The following is a 21,618-nucleotide window of genomic DNA, read 5'->3' as shown; positions in this document are numbered from 1 at the left end:
ATGCCTTATCTGCCTCAAAGCTGGAGCAGGACAAAGTACTTTCCATCAAATTTCACCTGAATCAGCTTAGCTGAAATAAATCCCGCTTTTCTTGTCCTTCCCATTGCAAACCTGAGCAATGGCATATTCCCTTCTCTGCATCCCTCAAGACTGTTACGAGCCAGTCCAACACTCACTGCTCCACCCACCTCTGTCAGCCTCTCCAAACAATGTGAACGTCTTATTTCTCCTACCAAATCTTTTAGATTTTGATTGGCATGTTCAAGCTCTGTGAAACAAATACAGCTCTAGAAGCACTGGCAGTGCTACTTACACAACAGACAAACCTACAGATTCCATCAGCACTCAGCTGGCTGAACTCAGCTCTCAGAGTCCCCTTTCCCCTTTAACAACTTTGGGAGCTTTCAGTGTTTGAAACATGACCTCAAACGTAATTTAGTTTGATTACCACAAAGGTTCTGCATTATTCTGTCTTTTCTGACTCAAAGCTCAAGTTCTTTTGTTACAATTATGCTATAAAATGCAAACATGCATCTATCACACTGATATACTAAAAGAGGAAGAAAACATTACTACGAGATATGAGATGACTATATAAAAACATAAGAAACAAGGGGGACTTTCAAAGAGGACAGAAGCTAAGATATATATATATATAGAGAGAGAGAGAGAGATTTCATATTACCGTAAGGAATCTTAGGGGAAAACAATGCCCTCACATGTATTTTATCTCTCAACATCATCCCAGAAATTCCTTATGTAAAAATTGTCTATCTTGTATATAATGAAAAATGACCAGTACAGCTTTGGTTTGGATTACTTGAGCTTGCTTCAAATAATTTGCAGATGTAGACTATGTTTCTTTCTAACATCTATCTGAGCAAATGTATTTCCAAATAAACAGCCAAACACCAGGTTTTTCAGGAATCATTCATATATTTTTTCACCTGCTCAGGTATTACTTCAATCTCCAGCACGCTCCCTGCTGCAGTAAGAAATGTGCCGTAGTACGTATCCCTCTGCTTCCTCTTCTGTACTGGTCACAGCCGAGCAGCATTTGCAAGAGAAAACACAAGCTGCCAAAAAGTACTGCCCTGAAAATGCCAGTTGTAATCATAGCTACACGACACAGATGAATGGTGCCAAGAATCCTCCTCCTCCTCTCATTCCCCCTATCCCTCCCCTTTATTTTATTTCTAACCCCAAGGGCAAACGCTGCTTCCAATCTAGGATTCCCATATAAAATCTCTATCTGAACTGAGATCGACAGAGAAAAACATGAATGTATTCACAAACCACGCTGAGTAATCTAAACCGCTGCTATTTTTAACTTCAAAGACGCACCCTAGGGCACCTGTCCTCAAAAGAATCAGCCGGAAATGCCGCTCACCACCCCCTCCAAAATAAATATAATAATAAAATAAAGCCTACTGAAATCCTACATAAGTGACAAGCAACTCGCAGAATCAGCGTGGCTGAATTTACTCCCCCTGCTTTCAGTATTTGGCCTTACTGACCACCAAAAACAGGGCAACTGCTTTTCCTCTTGGAGTAAGTCAGCTATCGCTCTCATTTTCTGCAATGAATAAAGAATTACGAGCGATCCCAGCATCCTCTAACATCTCCACAGGATAAGATTCCTGCATGTTTATTTTCCTGTCTGAGCCTAAAAAAAAACCAGAACATGGAGCTGTGCAATGAGCCACAGCACATAGCCAATACTCCAAGGACTAGAGAGCCTTCCTGTTCTGAGCTACAGGAAGTTCAAGGAAATCAATGGGAGGTGGAAGGCGCATAAGTAAAGCAGGTGTGCTCCAATTTGGCAAGAAAAAAAATAACTTTTAAAAATAAATCCTGAAGGGAAAGATGATCTGAAGCAAATCAGCACTATCATAGCCACTGAAACATATCAGACATAACTGGTGAATAAATCAAGCCATCTAAAAAGCACTGATTTTAATTAGTAACTTTTGCAGTTACATGCTTACTGTTAAAAGTGGTTGTGTTTTTACACAGTCAGACCAAGGCCGAACAGCACAGATTTACCTGTTTACTAGAGCTCTTTGTAGCCTCTACCCCAGATATGGCTTCGTGGGGAGCCAAAATGCATCCTGCAGAGCCTCCTGCTAAGTCAAAGGAGGAAAGGCAGCAATAGTCTACAGACACTGTCTGATCTGAGCCAGCTGTTTCTCACAGTACTTCCTGTTGTTCCTTCTTCTGGGAGTCTCCATTTAACAAAAAAAATATACTTAGCACAGTCAAATACAGGCAGTTTCTGGAGGTCAGACTAGGTCAGCATCACAGCCCCCTGCAATGCACACAAATCCCTGATATGCCCAGTTTTGGTAATTCTCCAAGTTAGTCTGGAGGTAAAAGAGGCTGTGGATGCTTGCTACAGAAGTATGTATTTTAATAAAGAGGGAGCCAAACACTTGTGATATTTCTGATATCACCTCTAGTAATTCCAACAACATTCTTCTGATTAAAGAAAACTTACACTGCAGAACAAAGTGGAAATCAACCCTCTGACCTATGATACATTCTCAACTCATGAGCTACAAAAAGAATAGCATTTCTATGCTGATCATGCACCACTGGCAGTGAGAAGGCCCCCTTTCTGAGCACCATCACCACGCAAACCCCATGAGGCTTTGCTCATGCTTCAATAAACAGAACAGGCTTAAGAACCACATGTGACTGCTATAAGTTGCCAAACACCACGCTGCCAGGGAAGCCCTCCTGGGGTACCAAGAAGGCCATGCTACCAGGATTCATTAATTTAGAGCAGAGCAGCAGAATAAAGCATCTCCTCCTGTACAACATCTGGTTCCTTACAACATGTACATTTGGCCACATCACATTTCATTTTTGCTGGTTTCTCAATGCTTCACATACATAAATATACAAATTGTAATGCAATGGGAAGCACAGCAACAACAGCAGAGTAACAGGGTCCTATGCTGCAGGAAGTGAGAGGGTTGCTCAAATTCAACAGCCGAGGAGTACAGTTTCTATACTTATTTTCTAAAGAAAATAAGGTGCTTACCTTCAGAAGGCATCAGATACACAGGGATCTCCGACAAGATAACCTTGCCTCCATTGCCAAACCTTAAATGAGGTCTGGGAAGGGGTGGATTCTAGCACCACCCCTTCTGGTCACTCAGGTACATTGCATGCACCTGAGCTCCAGGTTCCCACCTTGCCATCAGGTGCCCAGTCACTGTTTCAAGCCGTGACTTAGCATTTCCACTACACAAATACACCCGTGTGTGTATGTGTGTGCATATAGCTCTTTCTTGCCTTCCATAATCACAGGCAAAATGAAACGCATGAAAGCCAAAATGAAAGCATGAAAGAATTTCAGACACTGCCAAAACCCATACCAAATAAGCACCTAGCTAGGAAAGCTCTGCAGAGACAGCCCTGAAGCACTTCTCTCCCCTAAAGCCTGTTATTCCAAAGATTACCCGGTGCATGTTATTTTGCAGCAGTATTTTGCTGCTTTTTGCAGTCCCTGATCACACAGGGACTAAAGCAGCTGAGGTGCTCTATTTGGAATTACAGCTATGAAACAGAAGTAGTTCTAAGCCTAATTTGTCTCCAGATTGGCCAATCAGTTTCCTTCCCCCATTGCTCCCTTCATTTCCCAAGGTAGAGTGCATTTTTCCATTGTGTTCAGCAAAAAATGAGGCGAGCAGCAGGCTAAATGAGTACAGCTTGATCTTTCTGGAGTGTGGAAGGAAAGACTTACAGCTTCAATACACAAAATCCACCATAGTATGCATCTGAAACAAATCTAGAATATGACACTTACCATAAAGGATGTGCCAGAAGCATGTTCTTTTCGTATGACTGAACCTCTTACCCCACCATAATCTTTTGTCATCTTTTTTTTTTTTTCCTTCCAAGAAAAAACACAGAAGTTCTCAAAACTTCTCCCCTTAAACCCTTGTGATGCACTTACAACTTCTCCCGGGCACTCCTACAAAGCTACAAAGTCTAAATTGCTTACTTTCTTTGCATGAGGAATTCTGCTGTCAGTGATCTTCTACTTCTAGCAGATGTGGTTCTAAGGAAAACACTAATTTCCTTAAGATTCATAATAAAGATCAAGTGGAGAATTATCAAAACAAAATTGAAATTTGCTTCAAAAGGCGACATATCTATAGTTGGAACTACATCATCACTGCAATTGTTACCAAACAGTTTAAGTTACTAGACTTAAATATACACAACACATAGAGTTACATACTATCAGATTTCTGCTCCTTCCCTTGTTTGGAAGCTTTGCAGATATTTCAAACATTTCTGATGTTCTGAGAAAAATCAGGATGAGAATACCTCAAACAAACAAATAAACTTGCCTGCATTATTTCTAAACTACCTACCTCTTTGCAAATTCAAATAGTGAAGTAAGACTTAAAATATTTACACGCGGTACACCTTACACATATATATTTATTTCTAAATCAAGCCTATAAGAGTATGACTGCAGAACAGCTGACTGAGAGCAGATAAAGGGGTTAAAGAATTAGGTCTGGAAAGCCTTTTTTTTCCCCACTATTTATAAAACATTGCAAATATATTAGGCCAAAGGAGACAACTGGGCTAAGCTCATGGATTTTTATGGTCCCATGAAAACAAAGAAGATTAACAAGAGATTTCTGGAAATTCAAAAACCGACTGTCTGATTCATTTATTATTTGAATTAGTTAAATCAAGAAAAAAAGTCTCCCAATTGAGTCAGTAACCATTAACTTGGCATTCATGAGGGCACTGCGGGTGCTGGTCAAAACCTCAGCTTTTAAATATAAAAAAAATTCTCTAAATAATAAAAAAGCAACTGAGCCTTATACATCGAATATTTAGCTTTTCATTTACTCATCTACATATACAGATCTGGATATATCCTGAATGCTTCAGGCTTAGTTATTTCTCTGCTGACATTTCTGGAAGGACATGAGATTATGCAGCCACTGCTCGTAGCCTAGGAAGAATACTGACAGATGTGCAAAAGGGAAAAAGTGGACATTAAGAAGTAAACAACAGAATCTTTGTAGTTTGACATAGCACCAACATAAGACTCTGCCTGCACATCTGGAACTAGTTATTCTGATGCCCACATATGCAAGGGGAACAAGTTCAATCCTCATCTTTAAAATCAAGAGAAAAAATATATTGCAATCGACTCGGACAACAACATGATGTTGAACTGGCTTCAGGATGAACTAAGCTCCCCTCGTGCTTTTACATTTCTGCCATAATCAGGGTCTGCAAGCACCCAACTTGCCTTAGTGAGGCTGCTATTACTACCACCTTTTATCTGCACAAAATATGGGAAGCCAGTCTGTAATTCAGTCTATAGTATTTATGCACAGGGTTGGCTATACTGTACAAACATTGCCACCATGTTTTATGGGAGTCGAACTGGAGTGCAAGACAATTCTGCAGCCCATTTCACCTGGTACCTAAAACTCTGGTATACCACATTCCTGAAATCTGCTTTATCGGAGAGCACAGCTACGCAGCGTTTCTATCTCAGGATACACCAGACATTGCTTCTGTATGACAGGAATTGACAGGAATACTCAACAGCGTGCAAGACTATCAAAGTTCTCTATTACAGTACAGCATCAAGGGTGCTCCAGCCAGAACAATTCCTGTGAATTTTGGTCATACAATTCTGTCAGGCCAAGTGGACACATTGATGAGTATTAAAGCACCTGGACTCCGTAACTATTTCTCGTATCGAATTAGGAAGCCAGGTTCCTTCAGCCCTCAGAACAGTTAATGGAAGGAACGTAGACCCTGCAAGATGCTTAAAACTCACCTCCTGTTCCAGAGTTACCAGCTGCCAAAATTTTATCTGGAGCCTGTGCAGCCCTCTTCATTTAAAGCTAACAGTAATGTTCCAAACCCTGTGTTTCAAAAGAAAATTTGTGGAAAACTGTTGTACATTTACCCCACATGCTCAAGTAAAGAACCAGAATTCATGGCTTAAATTTATGTAATCTCATGGGTTTGTTGGTGAGGAGACAAGCGAGGGGATAAACTCACTTCTTTCTTTCTTTTTTTTTTTTTATTAAAATATCTGGGGCTGGATCTACTGCATAAATAAATCAATCCCCCAGTTACACAGCTCCATTTTTCCAGTCCCAGCACGTTGTTTTATATATTTTTCCTTCCATTGCAGACAAATGACTCCAGGGAGTTTTTAAACCCAGTAGTCTACTTTCCGAATGGAAACAATTAGTGTAATTTGTGAGTGAAAAAGCAAACAATAACAGAGACTTACCCCATTTTTTGGGTAGGCTATCCATCCTAGATCCCCCATTACTGTGCGTGAGTCCAGTAAATTCACTGAAAGAAAGAAAAAAACTGGTAAGGTGAATGTCTTATAAATTTCAGTAAATATTTCATGATTTGGATGGCTACGGTAAATAGGCTGTTTGTAATTAACAAAGGAAGCTGGGTTTTTGTAAGACAAAATAACAATGCAGTAACTCCTCTAACAATGAGATCATACCCTTTGAGATCTGCAACTGGAAGTTGCACACGTTCTAAATTTCTGCAAGATCCAGACTCTTGCATTAAGTTCTTTGAGACTGGTCTTTTTGGGAGGCCGGTAACTACATAAACTCTGTATAAGACATACAGAAGATACACACTTATTCCTTCTATGGTGGTACAGTCTTCAGCATAATCAAGCCTTTTAGACAAACACAAAACAAGAAACAACATGCAGAGTACCCTAGTTATCATGGATTCAAGTTTTGAAGTACTTTATATGTAAGTATGGCAGTATTACAGTTAATAGGAATCTATTTTTTTTTCTCCCTTGCATGTTGTTCCAAGACTCGACAACTTCACTTAACACACCCAAGGGATTGTCTTCCCCCCCCCCTTCACCCAAAAATACAGTGGTTCTGTTAAGTCAGAAGCAATAGACAAACGATTAACATTAAAGAGCAATAAAAATTATCCTCAATCTCATAATATTTCCCCTCATATTTCCTGAAATATTGAGTACGGAAGCATGAAATAATTTTAAAAAAATACATCTACGCAGAGTTAAATCAGCTGAGGAAAAATACAGTAGCTTTTGGTGCTGAGCTTTCCAGTGTCATCTCCTGTTCTCAGGACTTCCAGTCTCCCAAATTAAGAACTTCCCTCTGAATCAATACATAATACAATGATTCCCTCTGAATCTCTGTTACAGAGAAACTCAGTCTAAGAGGAGTCTACTTTGCAAAGCACAAAAATCCTTCAAACTGTAATTCTTGCTTTCCGCAGTATATTTATTTGCATAGCACAGCCTCATTTTCACACCCGTGTTCAGCCTAATAAGGAACCAATTTCCTCAAGTCTTCAACTCATGGTCTCCAATGTATGCATTGTTTAGAAATCCCACAGGAAGTCAAACTTCAAGACTTTCAAACTTTAGATGAGCTATCCCAAGAACAAGTTGGAAACAAGAGAAGGAGGATACATGCTCAGTCCTTTGGAAACAAGTCCATTCAGTTAGGTACTTAACAATTGGTAGAGAAAAAGAAATAGCATATACATACAAGCAGAAAAAATGGGAATATCAATTCTCAACTCTGGTATTCATCTGAGGTACATTTTCCATCTCTGCACAGACAAATACCAGTGTAAACCCAAGGCATACAGACCTCTACATCAGCACGGGTCACCCTACTGCAATGCACCATCAACAAAATCAGAACATTGCCAACTTAATACCTCGAACATCATAAATACAGCATTTAGAGAATACCTGCTCACTGTGACAAGAAATAGACTCATCAAGTTCCTGTAATTGGCATTCCACTTCAGAGTGTTTATTTTTCCCTAAAGAGTTAATGACCTAAATGTATAGAAGCACAAGAACTTAATAGCAAACCATGTTATGTACACAGAGGCACAAATAACAAAACTAGACATACATTACACTAAAATAGAAGTGATATTGTGATAAATTTTTCTTGTAATCATTGTAATACAACGAAAGCTGATGACTGCAGCTCATTGTACACAAAAACAGCCAAAACACAACAAGTAGGGAAATTTGTCCTCAGCCCTGGCGCCAGACGCTTAAAGAAGATACGTGGATATCTGCAGTGTATGCAATCATTAATCCAGCATGCTATCACAGAACACAGAGATTTTCTGCCTCATCTGGGTATTGTTTCTAGAACAGAAACCATGCTTGGGTGCTCAGAATGCTATGACATTCACCAGAAACAAAATTGAGCGATTTTACTGAAATTTGTTCATCATAAGGAAGCAAAATTAGTTGGCTTTCCACGCCACAGCTTAAGTAAAATAAATGTATTGTTTTCAACCACCCTTACAGATGCCACCCAGTAATGGCCAGCTTTTGCCCTCCTGACATGTCTACAGGTTATCTTCTATCCCTGCTTTGGCTGAAGTCAAAGATTCAGTACCCAAGCGCTCCTAATCCTACTGCATTTTCCTCACTGAGATCACAAAGGTGATCTTAAAATATTCCTCAAAATAGGACACATAACAAACATGTCCTATATTATAGCTGCAAACCGTTTCAAAAAGGAGGCGAAACCTGCCAACAAAATGGCAGGTTACCCAAATTCCTCCTATTACAATCACTGTAATTAAACTGAGCATAAGAGTATATTCCTGTCATAAGATGGAATGGATGCAATACAAGTATTGATCTACACTGTACAACTTAATTAAAACTTATCCCAAAGATGCTACTAATGAATGCAATTAGATGGCATGTTTAATGCCACAAAGTTCTTCATGACATGCTAATTAAGCAAAAAGCAAGAAAAGTGCTTTTATTCAGACATCAGATCATAAAAAGAACATGATAAAAATAAATATTGTATTATCCAACAATGACAATTTTTAAATTGCTGTTATTAACTTCAATTTCAAAATAATTTTCTGCATATGAAAAGATAATATAATCCATTCAACTCTAACTCAAGTCAGTGGGAATTTTTCTATCGGTGAATCAGCCAACAGAGCTGAATACTAAATCTCCAGTTAGAAAAAAGACATTTCCTCTCTTTTTTCAATAGGATTCTAAACAGAGCAAAATAAATAGGAAGGGATGAGATGCACCTTTTGACAGGCACAGTGCAGTAACCTGAAATTCATGCCAAGAGAACAAAAGCCACCAGTGACGTTAAATTGTAGGCTGCTCTGGATGGAGACTTGAAAAGCTCCCTGCATGAGGGGGCTTCTCGGTCACAGCGTGCCCCACGGGCTTCTGCACAGAACTGCCTTCACAGTAGATCTTCTAAAATACTGCACTGTATCGATTTGCTGAGGAATGTATTCAGCTAGTAGTTGCGCTAAATTGCCTGCAAAGACAGAAATGTTTTGCTTTCAGAATCCCAGAAATTCCTACATAAACAGAAATTACACCGCTCCACCTTGACACAAGGCTTCTGCATTTTCCCCGTCAGCCCCCACCCAGCCGTTTCCAGGAAACGCATCATGTACTTGCACCACTGCCAGCATCCAAACGCACCCTGATCCTGCCCCAGAGCAGGCTGGAGCCCTGCGGCCACATCCCAGGGAGGATCCCGCAAAGTGTCGACTGCAGGAGCGCTGCTCAAGGTGACGGTGTCAGCCTCCCCTCCTTCCCAACCCCAGCAGCAACGTTATTTTTGCTGAAATGGCTTTTGTTAAGAAACTGCAGATCGCTGAAACGGCTTTTAAGCAGATTGGCCAGGCTAGGAGAAAAACAGCGGGCAAATGGCAGGTAAAGTACATAGCTACGGTGTGTAAATTCTCTGCTAAAACAGTTTTTTCCCCGAAGAGTTGATGCCATCCTAATGAGATGCTTTCACCACTCATCATGTGAAGCTTTTCTGCACCTGAATAAAAATAGCCAAAAGTTCCTCTGGTTTGACCCACAACAGGATTAAAAAAAAAAAAAAGAAAAAAAAAAAAAGAAAAAAAGACTACAGATCTCCTCAGGAGCAGCAGAAGCAGTTCCTCCTCATCAAACCTGTGACAACCAGCAGCAGGTATTTGGCCACTGCTGTCTAATTACCAAATGTTCTGATGACAGGAGGTGGTAATCCAGGAAAATCTGCAACAAAGTGCTTAAGGCTCACATCCTTCAGGAGGGTCAGTGCCAGCTCCTGTACAGCTTGGGAGTCCTGGCCATAGCCCAGACCCTGGGCATAGCAGCCCCTGGGATGCAGCGGAGCTCATCTCACTGAAGAAGGCTCTCCAGAAGTTGCTAGCAACTCTGCTTACCCCAGCACCTTAAAAACTTCCAAAGGACCAGAACTCATTTATTCCCACTTCCTTTCCCTTCAGCATCAGCTAGATGTGTCTCAACGAGCAAGAAACCTCAGAGCCAATAAGTACACACTTAGCACCTGTATCTTTGCCAGAGAACTTGGAAGAGCCACATACATTGATTCAAAAATGTGTTTTGCTCATCTCCACCAGCCGTGCATCCATCCCACAAGCCCTAATTATTTCTAATGCTCAGTCAAGGGGAACACAAAACCACACAGATCTATATCATCATTAACTTCCATGCCTTCAGGGTAGGATAAATGATGATTAAGTCTAAAGTCACACCACAGCCTTTTTTCCTATTTTTTTTTTTAATACAGAATAATGGCTGAGGGAATTTGCATACACTCTTGTTCTCAGATAGACTGCTTACTACGGGTGAGCAATCAAGTTGGAACAAAACCAGAAGTGAACTAAACCTCTGCCGTGAACTCTAGGTGGTGAATTACTGCTGTCCTTTCACTCGTGAATCTCTAATGGGAGACTGGATCTGACTTTTCATTCAGATGTCCTCATCATGCTCATCCAATAGGCATTTAGCAGTTTCACCATGACTACGCTGGGACCGTGGCTAGAAGGAAGCATAGAAATGCCAAATGCTGACCTAAGCCAATGCACCTGCCCACACAGCAGAGCATCCCATCTGATGCAGCCACCTAGTACACAGTGCTGTGAGGCAGCATCAGATGGCACAACTGAAAGCAGGGCAGTGCTATCACAGTAGCACAAGGTCTGAGGCTGAAGCCACCAACTCATGACTTTAGTCACACCACCTAAGTGAGATGATTTTCCTAGCTCTAGTCTGGTGCAAGATCAGCTGAAGCAGTTTCAATTGCTCTGTTTCAGTTTCAAAAGGGGAAAGAAGGCAACCTGAAAAACAAAAATCCCCCCTCCCCCGCAGGATAAAACATCGAGTGCTTCTCAACTTGCCAGCCACATCTCCTCCTGCCATTTTACTATCCAAGGATCTACCAGAAGAACATCCATGGCTCACACAAGACTATGAAAGACTTGACTCTTCTGGGCTGCAAGTCTTTGAGCCTACTGCCTGTTATTCCTTAGGCACCTCAAACTCATACCACTTGAAGGAAAAGACTTACCACATGGCGCAGCCTAATGAATTTATTAATGAGAAATCACTCTGGAACAGGCAAAACAGTCGAGATATCATGAAGTGACAGTTCATACTATGAAGCTGTAAAGCCATATCAATCTGCTTTTATTATTTCACTGAAACACAACAAGCAGGAGAGGAAAAAACAACCCTTTTGACCAAATCAATATCCCATCACAACATGAGCAAGAGTAAAGAAGCCTCCCCTTAAAGCGTGCATGAATATTTCAAAACACCACAATTTTATAAGTAGGACATTTTAAAAGAAAAGCATTTGAAAGAAAGTGTTTTGGTTTTAAAAAAACTGAAACAAAACACTGCTTTAATACATTTGTTACAAATTCCACAAGAATCTGAGCACCGTTTTCAGTAACCCAAGTTTGAACTCCCCTATGAGAAAAGGTGCAGATCTAGTAAGTGCTCCTACATCCTCAAGGCTCCTCCTGCAGCTCCTGGCTTCCTCTGCACTGTACTCCATGGGATGTAGCCGTCCACAGAAAGGTCAGAGCTAAATCAAAGTAACCCCAGCTCTGACCCAACACTCTGAGCTTGTGGGAGCAACTCCATTTAAAACAGTCGTGAGAAACTTCTCATGGGAATATTCACACGCTACAAATTAAACATGAGGTGAAATGCTCTGTTGGATGGGGGTCAAGGTGCGTGACAAGACCTCATCAGGAGGTCTCCTGAATAGCATCTCAAGCTCTCCACCAAACCTTGCACCTCCGCTCTCCTCCTCCTTCCCCCAGCCCAAGGCAGGGGTAGAGCTGCCAAACTCATCACCATTAGCAGAGCTTATGGTGATGTACGCAGCGTATCCTTATACTGCATACCTCCCCGTTCCTCCTCCTGCACGCCTGGAGTTCACAGCACCACCAGGATACACTGACTGCAAAGGACTCTTCATCATCATGAGTCAAAGTTTTTCTGCTTCATAAATCTTTGCTTGTTTTATTGCAGTATTGTTGCCATTCATTTTCCAACTGTTTTCCCAGTTCTGCCAAGTATTTCCTCAAAAAGTATAAATCCAAGGCGCTCCAATGACTGACAGTCAAAAATAATCCAAGATAGCAAAAACAAATGAAAAAAATAAACTCCTGTAAGAAATCAAAGTCACCAGGGAGCAGATGTTTTGTATTAATTGGCTACACTGAATTTGGACAAAAACAAGCAGGAAAGAACCTCAGAAATATTTCCAGCAGTGGAAACCAGCTACAGCAGAGTGCAAGGTGTAACAGTACCTATTATTTATAGCCCACTGGAGGAAGAAAAAAATACACTACTTAATGAACTTATATAAACTAATATTAACTGCAGATTTATATTTTATTACGTTGGCTTTGTTCTGCTCTTAGCTTTCTAATGATTCCCTTTTATAGCAAGGACCAAAACACTAGAATCTCTATCACGGATTCACAGGTTTTGAAGGCAGGTGGGCAATTGCAGTCATAACAACAGCCAGAAAACGTTACAGACATAATGCAAAAAATACCATATAATTGCTGTTTGCACATACTGTTTACAAGGGGTGTGATACTGCCTTTTGTCAAAGTTATTTACAGGCACTGGCCACAGCCTTGGGGTTGGGACAATAAGCTCACTTCTGTTTTACTAAACAAATAGGAAACCACAGGTTTTTCCCCTTACAAGGATTTGCACTCAAGGCAAGAGGCAATCATTTGCACATTTATTAAGTTGACATCAAAGTACCTGGAAACTTAGTTCCCAATATGGTTTACTTTTTTTTTTTTTAAATTTTTTTTTTTAATGGCAAAGTTTTACTCCCCCAAAAACCACTATTTAATTTAAAAATATACATATTTAGGAAGAAGGAAGAGGAAAAGTCAGTGTATAATCAATAGATATCAAGATGTTACAATCATGATATAATCAAGAGAGTTAGGCGAAGTGGACAATGATAACAAAAGAGAATAAATGGAAGGCTTACCCTTACGCTGGGCACACCACAAAACACCAATAGAGGTGATCTCCAGAAAAGATCCTTCCCCACTGGCAGCCAGCTCTTAAATAGGTCTAGGAGGGGTGGAGCCTGGCTCCACCTCTTCCTGCAGCACAGGTGAATTGCCTTCACCTGTACTCCTCTGGCTGGCTCATGGCTCGCCTCAGGTGATCAGTCAGAGGTTCAGGCCGTGACTCAGCAGTTCCCATACAGTCAGTAAAATGTTCCCTAGCCCCACTCATAAGACTGACTAGAAACAATACCATATCAACACAACAGCATCTCTCCAGATTGAGACTGGTTGTGGCAAACAGGACTGGGGGAAATTATTAACACCCTGCTATTGGCAACCAGAAAGAAGGTTCCACTGAGAAGGCAAAACAGCCAGCAAGCATCACAGAGGTCTAGGCGGAGCAAAAAAACACCAGCACTGCCTGCAGACCCAGAGCCTCCAACCACTACCAAGGTCTCTGCAAGTGGCTGAAGGACACAGCCAATTTCTTCGAGATGCTACTTAAATCTCCTCATTAAGCACACACAAAGTGAAGCCCTAAATCCCAACATATTCCCAATGCAATCAAACCACCTGCTGGCCATGTTGAAATGAAATCTCACATTTTGCCCTAATGCAAAACATTGCCAACTACAAACAACTCCATCTCTGTTCTGAAAACAGGTCCTCAAAGACATTGGCATCAAATTCTTGTGCACATAACTAGATGCAACAAGAGGAAAGAAACTCACCAGACACATCCAGAGCTGTCAAGGCTGTCAGCTTTCACTACCAGTGGACTTGCAAGACCTCACTGTCCAGCACCAATAAAGCCTTCCTGTTGACAATAATGACTACTCTGCTGCCACAGAGTTCACTCAAGTAGAAAAAAAGAAACTGACATAATGCTTAGGTAGCATTTGGGAGCAAAAAAGTGTTTAAGATGATCTACTGGCTTTTCAGGGGTTGACAGCTTATCTCTTCTATTTCAGAAGGAAGAAAGTGGAAATTACTAGCGGGAAGAGCAGATTGCCAACACGTTTTAGGAAGACATTGTGTATGAAGATTAGATGGATAATGGAATGACCAAATTTTGGAGAAACTAACATAAAGGCTACTTCAATCAATTTCACTGCTTTAACAAGGAAACAGAAACTGATACAAATCCACCCAGAAACATCATGAAATGCACATTATCAATTCTGAATAATTAATCATTCCCACAAGTTTCTCTGTCCCCTCAGAGAATTACAAAGTCCAAACTAGTTGCTCCAAATCCTTCCTTACAGCAAATGATTCAAACCAGAGAACCAAGGAGCAGATACACTTTCAAAACACTTCAAGTACCGCCCTCTACGCTGTAATGAAGCAGCTGACACAGAAGCCTGAGTTCCAAGGTCCTACTCTCTCTTTGACATGCTCTCTGGGTGACTCAGAGTAAATCCCAAGGGATTTACATACCTGAATTCCAAATAGCACATCTGAAAATACCTGCTTGCAGGTAGCTTTTAATGACCAGAAGGAAAATCATTTCCTCTCCACATGCACCCTACTTGGGAGCTTGCCAGGGGAAAGAAAAGGAAAAGGAACTGCCCCATCCCCCAGGCTGCCAGACCTTCTCACAGAAGTAGTCCCCAACTTGCCATGACAGTACATGCTACATCACCCTCTTCAAGAGATTTTGCCAACTAATCCAGCCAACTAATGGCCACCTGAGAAGCTCAAACTGGCCAAAGACTCCTTATATATCTCCTGCACAGTTCAAATACCAAGAGGGAGAGAAAAAAAGGTAGCATTTCCCACCACTGTCACATCCCAAGCAAGACTGCCACAGTATGTGCTGAATGCTGCGATACTTCTGGCCCAATGCTTCATACTGCTATTTGTAAGGAGAGGAAGGGTGTGCCCACATGCACAGCTCAGTGCAGCCTGCCCACGTCTCCTGAACCCAGAAGCCACATGTTCAAGGCTGCGAGTGGCAGCGCTCCTGTCCCTTCCCCATCAGCCTCCCCACAGAAGATAGGGATAATTGCTTTCTACCTCCAGGAGGATAAGCGCCTTAAACCTTTGGAGAGACTCAGATACTGCACTGACCAAAGCCAGAGCAAATACCAGAACTGAGACTGAAAATGATAATAATAGGTCAAAAAGACGACTAAAAGGGTAATAAATCCCTACAGAGACCTAAAGCTACTGAGAGCCAGTGCTCAAGTCTGTCAATACAGCCAGCCACGAGAGCTGCTGGGGCACCAAACACTCAAAATCTGTCATCTTCATATCCAGCCAGAGAGCAAGGTGAGGGAACAAGCACCATATGAACAGAGGACTATTCATCTCTTCGTTCCATTTGTCCCAAAAAATACACAGACATGTCAAATACAAAATGTATTTTCAAAGAAAAAAGACTTCTGATTTAAAATACATAGCAACTTTACAGAACAGATCAAAGAAAATGACTTTAGTAAGGACTAAGCTATTTAAAAAATGGTTCATTCCAATGCAATCATTAACACTGTATTTCTATGCATCTTTCTAACCTTGTCTGAGTAAGGAAAAATACCTATTGCAGGACCACACTGGTTGAAATCAGGCCCCATAGCTCACTAACCCTTATGGCAGTGGGAAAGATATACCAGTGGCAGGACATACTGGACTGCGAAAAACTTACTTTCAACTCCAGGTCAGAAATACTGGGGGTCTACCAGCCCACTTCTAAGTGAGACCTGAAACACAGCAGCACCCAGCACCATCGCTCAGCTGTTCTTCCTCAGGTTGAGAACTGCATGGTGGGAACAAGGACTTCTGCAGGAATGACACAGAAATCCTCAGAACAATATAGCATAAACACAGAGAGATTGGAGAACAAGGCATCATGTAATGTAACTGCCTTGCCTTCCGATTTCTGAAACAACTCATGAAATCCTGATCCCACTTTCCCTCCCATTGTTTGCTACAAAATGTTTATTTCTGTATTTACTACAAAGAATAAACACACATTTATTGGTGAGATTTGATTTCCTCATTTCACAGCAACAGAAGAGCAGATAAGGAGATGGATGAGGAACGTTGTGGAAGGGCCAAAACATGAGGTAACCATGGGAGTGGGAAGGGAGGAGGTAGAAACTGCCAGATGAGCCCACTGACTGTTCCTGCTCCCCCATGGTACCTGTCAGTTTATCCACCTGTAAATTGATCTGCAAATAGCTGCTTTATGCTCCAAATTATGGTGTCAACATTTATGATGCGGTAAGCTGACGACCTGTCAGTGGTTCTGTTTAAGATAGTTTGCCAGTTTTCCACTATTTATTATGATTTTTAAAATATACCTCAAAAGCAAACAAGTATTGTACTGTAGTCAATTTTACTTATTGCTTATTTCCTTTTTTTTTTTATTAAATAAAACATGTGTCATTAGGCAGCAACGCTTTTAGTCATATACTTGAAAGTGCTGCGTTTCAAATGCCATTTTACTGTCAAAAGGATAGCAGTTTCCATTATAAAATCATGACTGAGTCATTCTAAACCTCTTGAAAAGCCATACATCATATCAGACTGATCCCAAAAAGACCATTAGACATGAGTTGTCCCTCCTCATTCCAGTAATTCCACCGCAGTAAATTTTAAAGTTAATGGGATCGCTTCTATAACTAAAATAAATGTACAGCATGGAGGCTACGCAGCGCTGTTACAGAAAGCATATAAGGAACTGCTCCAGTACACAAACAGAATAAATTCTTCTCAGAACTCTGCAGAACAGAGTGCCACGTGCCCTGGATTGCCCATTCTGCACACACAACTTGTGCTCGTGTTACCTGTACCTACAGAACTGCAAAAAATGCAACAGCCGTGTGAACATGCAAGAGACGAAGCTGAGTTATTAAGAGCAATACAAGCAAAACAAAAAGCTCTCATATCTATTTTTACCCAAAGCATTCAACTAATAGAAATAGAAGGATTCAAAAAGTGAAGGAATTTTCACACCTGCTTCTACGAAACGCATGATAAACTCATTGAAAAAGGACTGCATTCGATAGTTAATTATAAACACTGTGATGTTATACCTAAATATTCATTTATCCAGTGCTCCATGACAGAAATTATACGTCAATATGGAACAAAACACACTCAAGTCAATGCATTTAGAACAGGTAGGCTCATTCCAGGCTCTGTCATGAATAATCTGCAAATTACCACCTTCCGCTATTTTTCCCTCTACCAGACCTGCCCCTTTAATTGCACTCACTTATTCATTCATTCAAATTAAAAATGATACATCAAGAGAAACTGTGCTTCAAAAATCCCCACAAGAATTCAGGAGAAGGATCAAATGCAAGAGTTTAGAACTAAAAGGCTGTTCTTTAGCTTAAATCCCTAAAACTAGTACAACACATACCACAAAGTCATAGACACTCTGCCTTTCTCACCTTCTCTCTAAGTAATGACATTGACTTGAGACTGCATTTCTTCTCATCCGTTTTAGGGTAACCCGTTGTGATAGCACTTCCTCCTCAGCACTGATTTACTCAGAAAAGCCCTTGAAGTGAAATACATCTTCTATTTAAGGACAATTATGTTTGTAAGTTGATGAGTTACTTTGTTACAAGCACCTAGAAGATCCTAGGTACTCCATTCTTTTGGGACTTTGCCCACGTGGCACTTTTTGAGGTTATCTGGGTGAAGACCTGCAAACCAATGCAAACTCGCAGGCTATGTGTAACAAACCACGCTGAAGTTTGGGGTGACGGGGGTGCACAAAGGACAATTCCTTTGTTCATTCTATATCTCACATAAATAATTCACAAAAGCCACTTCCCAAGCCCTAGCATCAGCAACAGAACCATTTAAAACACGCATTTCTAAACTAAAAGAGGTGCAGGGGAACCCATCCGTACATTGCAGGGCTGCCTCAGGTGCCTGGGACGGGTCACAAGTTGCTGCCAGTGGGGGAAAAAAACAGAAAAAAGAAAAAAAAAAAAAAAAAAAAAAAAAAAGAGACTCAGTCCACATAGCAAATCTATTCAGGTTCACACACTGCTGCTTTGAAACTGCAAGGCTACCATAAATATATAATCCAAGTAATTACAGTATCAACAACGCAACCCCCCCTCCCAGGCTGAAGCAATGTGTTTCTGATTGCTATCACAATAGCAAACGTATTTTATTTCTGTGGAAAGCGCTACATTCATTCAAGCACAATGGTAACTTGAGGGCAGCAGCTCCCTACACATTTCATAGGCAAAGCATCTGAAAGCAGTCAGCTACTCATGAAATACCGGTGTTCCCAAATTATATGTAATATTTTCACAGAACTCTTTGGAATATTTGCACTGTGACAGGTTTTTGAATTTGTAAAAGCAGTCAAAGGGAGGAGTGAAACCTCTAATTCTAATGAATGAACTCTGTTAACAGCTAAACAATACCCGGGATGTGAAATAGCATTGAGCCCAGCACGTCTGGCTTTTAATAACACGGTTTGAGAAAAAGGCAACCAAAATCAAAGTTGGTTTTGTTTCCCTTTCAGAGGAAAACAGGGCAGAAATTTAATTCAGTTTCCCCAATGTTTACCCTATCACCTGTAACTGGAAATACCTAGTGGACATTTACGATACTTACACACACACACACAAAAAAAGTCAGGAGCTGATGAAACTCAGCTGCACTTTCCAAAAGCTATTTTCAGCCTATGGATCCCAAACAATTCATTCTTTTCTCCCTCCAAATTTTAGCATAGATTATTAAAGCGCTTTCCCCATAGTCTCTGCTGTAGGATAAGACAGGAATTCGGACACAAGGAGTTGCCAATTGCACATATCTTGTCTTACAATGCCACCGTGTATTACAGTAAGCGTTTGAGAAACAAAAATCGTCATGGAGTTTCTGAAAATAGCAATTACGTAGCTGCACAAAGGATGGCAAATGCTCATACATGTTACATACTGATACTGCTGGATGTTTTTTAACCGTGCTGAGCAGAACGAGGGACAACAGCAAGACCCACAACGCACACAACTTCAGAAAACATTCTTGGCTGTGAGACAGCCACCTCCACCCCAGCAAAGGCAAAGCTTCCCGCCAGCTGGGCAGGACAACCAATCCCAGGGAGGGTCTCTCTGCAGAACCTGTAAGCGGCCAAACCCAACTTTTCAAACCCAAATCGACGTCAAGTGCGAGCACATCCCGACAGGCAGGTGAGCCTTTCCCAGGAGCGGGGCTGCTCGGCAGCAGTCGACCGACAGCAGCTAGAGCAGCGCGGGGCTGAAGGATGGGGCCCACTGCTGTCCCATTCGGAGAGAGCCAAAGCCATTTCCAGAACGCCCGAAGCAACGCGTATTCTGGATGCTTAACACAGAACCGCTAAGGCTGGAAAAAATCTCTAAGATCATCCAGCTCAACCACCCACCCCTCCCACCCATCCCACTGATGGACCACGTCCGTCAGTGCCACATCTCTACAGCTCTTGAACACCTCCGGAGACAGTGACTGCACCACCTCCCTGGGCAGTCTGTGCCAGTGCCTCATCCCTCGGAGATTTTCCCTAATATTTAACGTGAAACACCCTCGCACTTAGAACAGCAGCGTTTCCCCTTGCCTCTGTACTTCTCGTTCGAGCGGCGATCGGCATTATTTGCACTCTGCCACAACAAATTACAGCTCGCCGGTCACCTCGGGCCGCGTCTCTGACATCCTGGCGACTGCTCTCCCCGCCACCCCCCGCATCCCTCCTCCCTCCAAAGACTTTCGCAAATGACCGCGAATCGCAGTTAGTGCGCATCACAAAAGCGGCCGGCAACATCCCTCCGGGATGCTCAAGTTCCCCATTCCCTGCTTTTCTACCACGGCGTACCTACGGATGTCAAAAAATAAAAGAGCGGAAAATTTAAAATAAAAATAATAAAAAAACAGATGCACCCCCGCTGGACAGAAAAGCTGAACGTGTATTTACGGCTGCCGGCTTCCCAGCGATTTCAGATACCCCAAAGCAGCTCAGCTCGGCGACGCGGCGCAGCGGGCTGAGCGGGGCTGCGTTCCGAGGCACGGAGTCAGCGCGCTGCGGGGAGCGGGAGCCCCGCGGGCACCCGAGCTGCGTGAGCACCTCGCGCGCAGCCCGCGCACCTGTGCAACTCCCCGGCTGCACGCGCACCTGTGCAAGCCGCCCGCACCCGGCAGAACGCGTTCGCTCGCTCTCCCCGCTCCCCCCCGTGAAGCGCTACGAAATCGAACAAAAACCAGCCCGACGCAGGGCTCTGCCCCGACCGCCCCGTCTCCGCTCACCCTCGCTGCCCGGGCTGGCCAGCAGGCTCCGGAGCGCGGCGCACAGCAGCAGGCACGTCCAGCCGGGAGCCGGCCCCCCGGCACGGCCGCCACCGCCCCGCAGCCCCATCCCGCCGCCCCTCAGCGCATGGGTCGGGTCGGGACGGGGCGGGCAGGCAGCGCGCCGCGGCTCCGCTCCGCTCCCGTCCAGCCGCCGGCGCGACTGGGGAGCCGGGAGGCGGGGACGGGGGAGGCGGCCCCGTGCCGCCGCCGAGGAGACGCCCCTGACGGGGCGGACCCGCCGCTGCCGCCCCGTGCGGGAACGGAGCTCTCCGCGCCGGGGGGCGCCTCGGCAGCTGGCCCCAAAATGGCGGTCCCATGAGGTGGCTGTGGGTCCCTGAGGGGCGGCCCGCACTTGCCCTCAGCCTCGCGCCGCGCGCGCGCTCCCAGCCGCGATTTCACTCTCCCCTCATCTGACGGAGTTGCGATTTCACAGCAGACCTCAGAGAAAGGGTGGTCAGCATCCACCAAAACAAAAATACCACTAGAACAGCATAAGCTGGTGTACAACTAGGTACATTTCTGGCAGGTGGAATACTGTTTTTCAGGTATATTCCTCCTTTCTGCTGGCAAGGCACAGTTTTGAAGCCTCTGGTGAAAGTTCTGACTTTCGGTCAAGATAGGGCCCTAATTGGGACTTCTTCCTGGAGGGAAAAAAAAAAAAAAAAAAACCAAATAAAAAAAACCCCATCACAATATACAACCCCTAAATATACCAAAACTTACTTTTTGGAGGTTTCTTCTTCACCTGCAGCCCAGAGCCCTGGAGGAGTCTGCTTCCAGAGACTAAGTAACAAAACTGTGCTGTGTAGATGCACCAGCAGCAGAGATAAAGGGTGACCTTGTGGTGCCTCCTCCATGCCACTGCTCTGGGGGGAGGCCTTTCAGCCTCCTCAGCACCAGGTGAGGCTGACAGCCACATTGCAGGATTGT

At 42.9% G+C, this 21,618-nt stretch overlaps 1 protein-coding gene across 19 annotated transcripts in view; it reads right to left on the bottom strand.

Moving 5' to 3' along the window:
• Nucleotides 1-20,836, bottom strand: part of EPHA5 (EPH receptor A5) — a 197,253-nt gene extending 176,417 nt beyond the window's left edge. For 18 of the 19 annotated variants that reach the window (XR_008206851.1, XM_052683198.1, XM_052683204.1 and 15 more), the window contains exons 1-2: nt 20,647-20,836; nt 6,296-6,360 (exon numbers count right to left, since the gene is read on the bottom strand). Coding sequence is in view for 17 of the 19 variants with exons in the window: in XM_052683198.1 (XP_052539158.1) it covers nt 6,296-6,360; nt 20,647-20,755 (174 nt within the window). In the remaining 2 variants the exon portion in view is untranslated. Of the gene's footprint in view, nt 1-5,830; nt 5,919-6,295; nt 6,361-20,646 lie in introns of those variants that run through there. The other variant, XM_052683207.1, reaches the window with a different exon arrangement.
• Nucleotides 20,837-21,618: the final 782 nt, after the last annotated feature.

The sequence above is a fragment of the Tympanuchus pallidicinctus genome, unplaced genomic scaffold (assembly GCF_026119805.1).
Source record: "Tympanuchus pallidicinctus isolate F22 unplaced genomic scaffold, pur_lepc_1.0 scaffold2, whole genome shotgun sequence".
In the NCBI taxonomy this organism is placed as follows: Eukaryota; Metazoa; Chordata; class Aves; order Galliformes; family Phasianidae; genus Tympanuchus; species Tympanuchus pallidicinctus.
The sequence above is the reverse complement of the archived record's forward strand: the minus strand, read 5'-3'. Positions and strand labels throughout refer to the sequence as shown.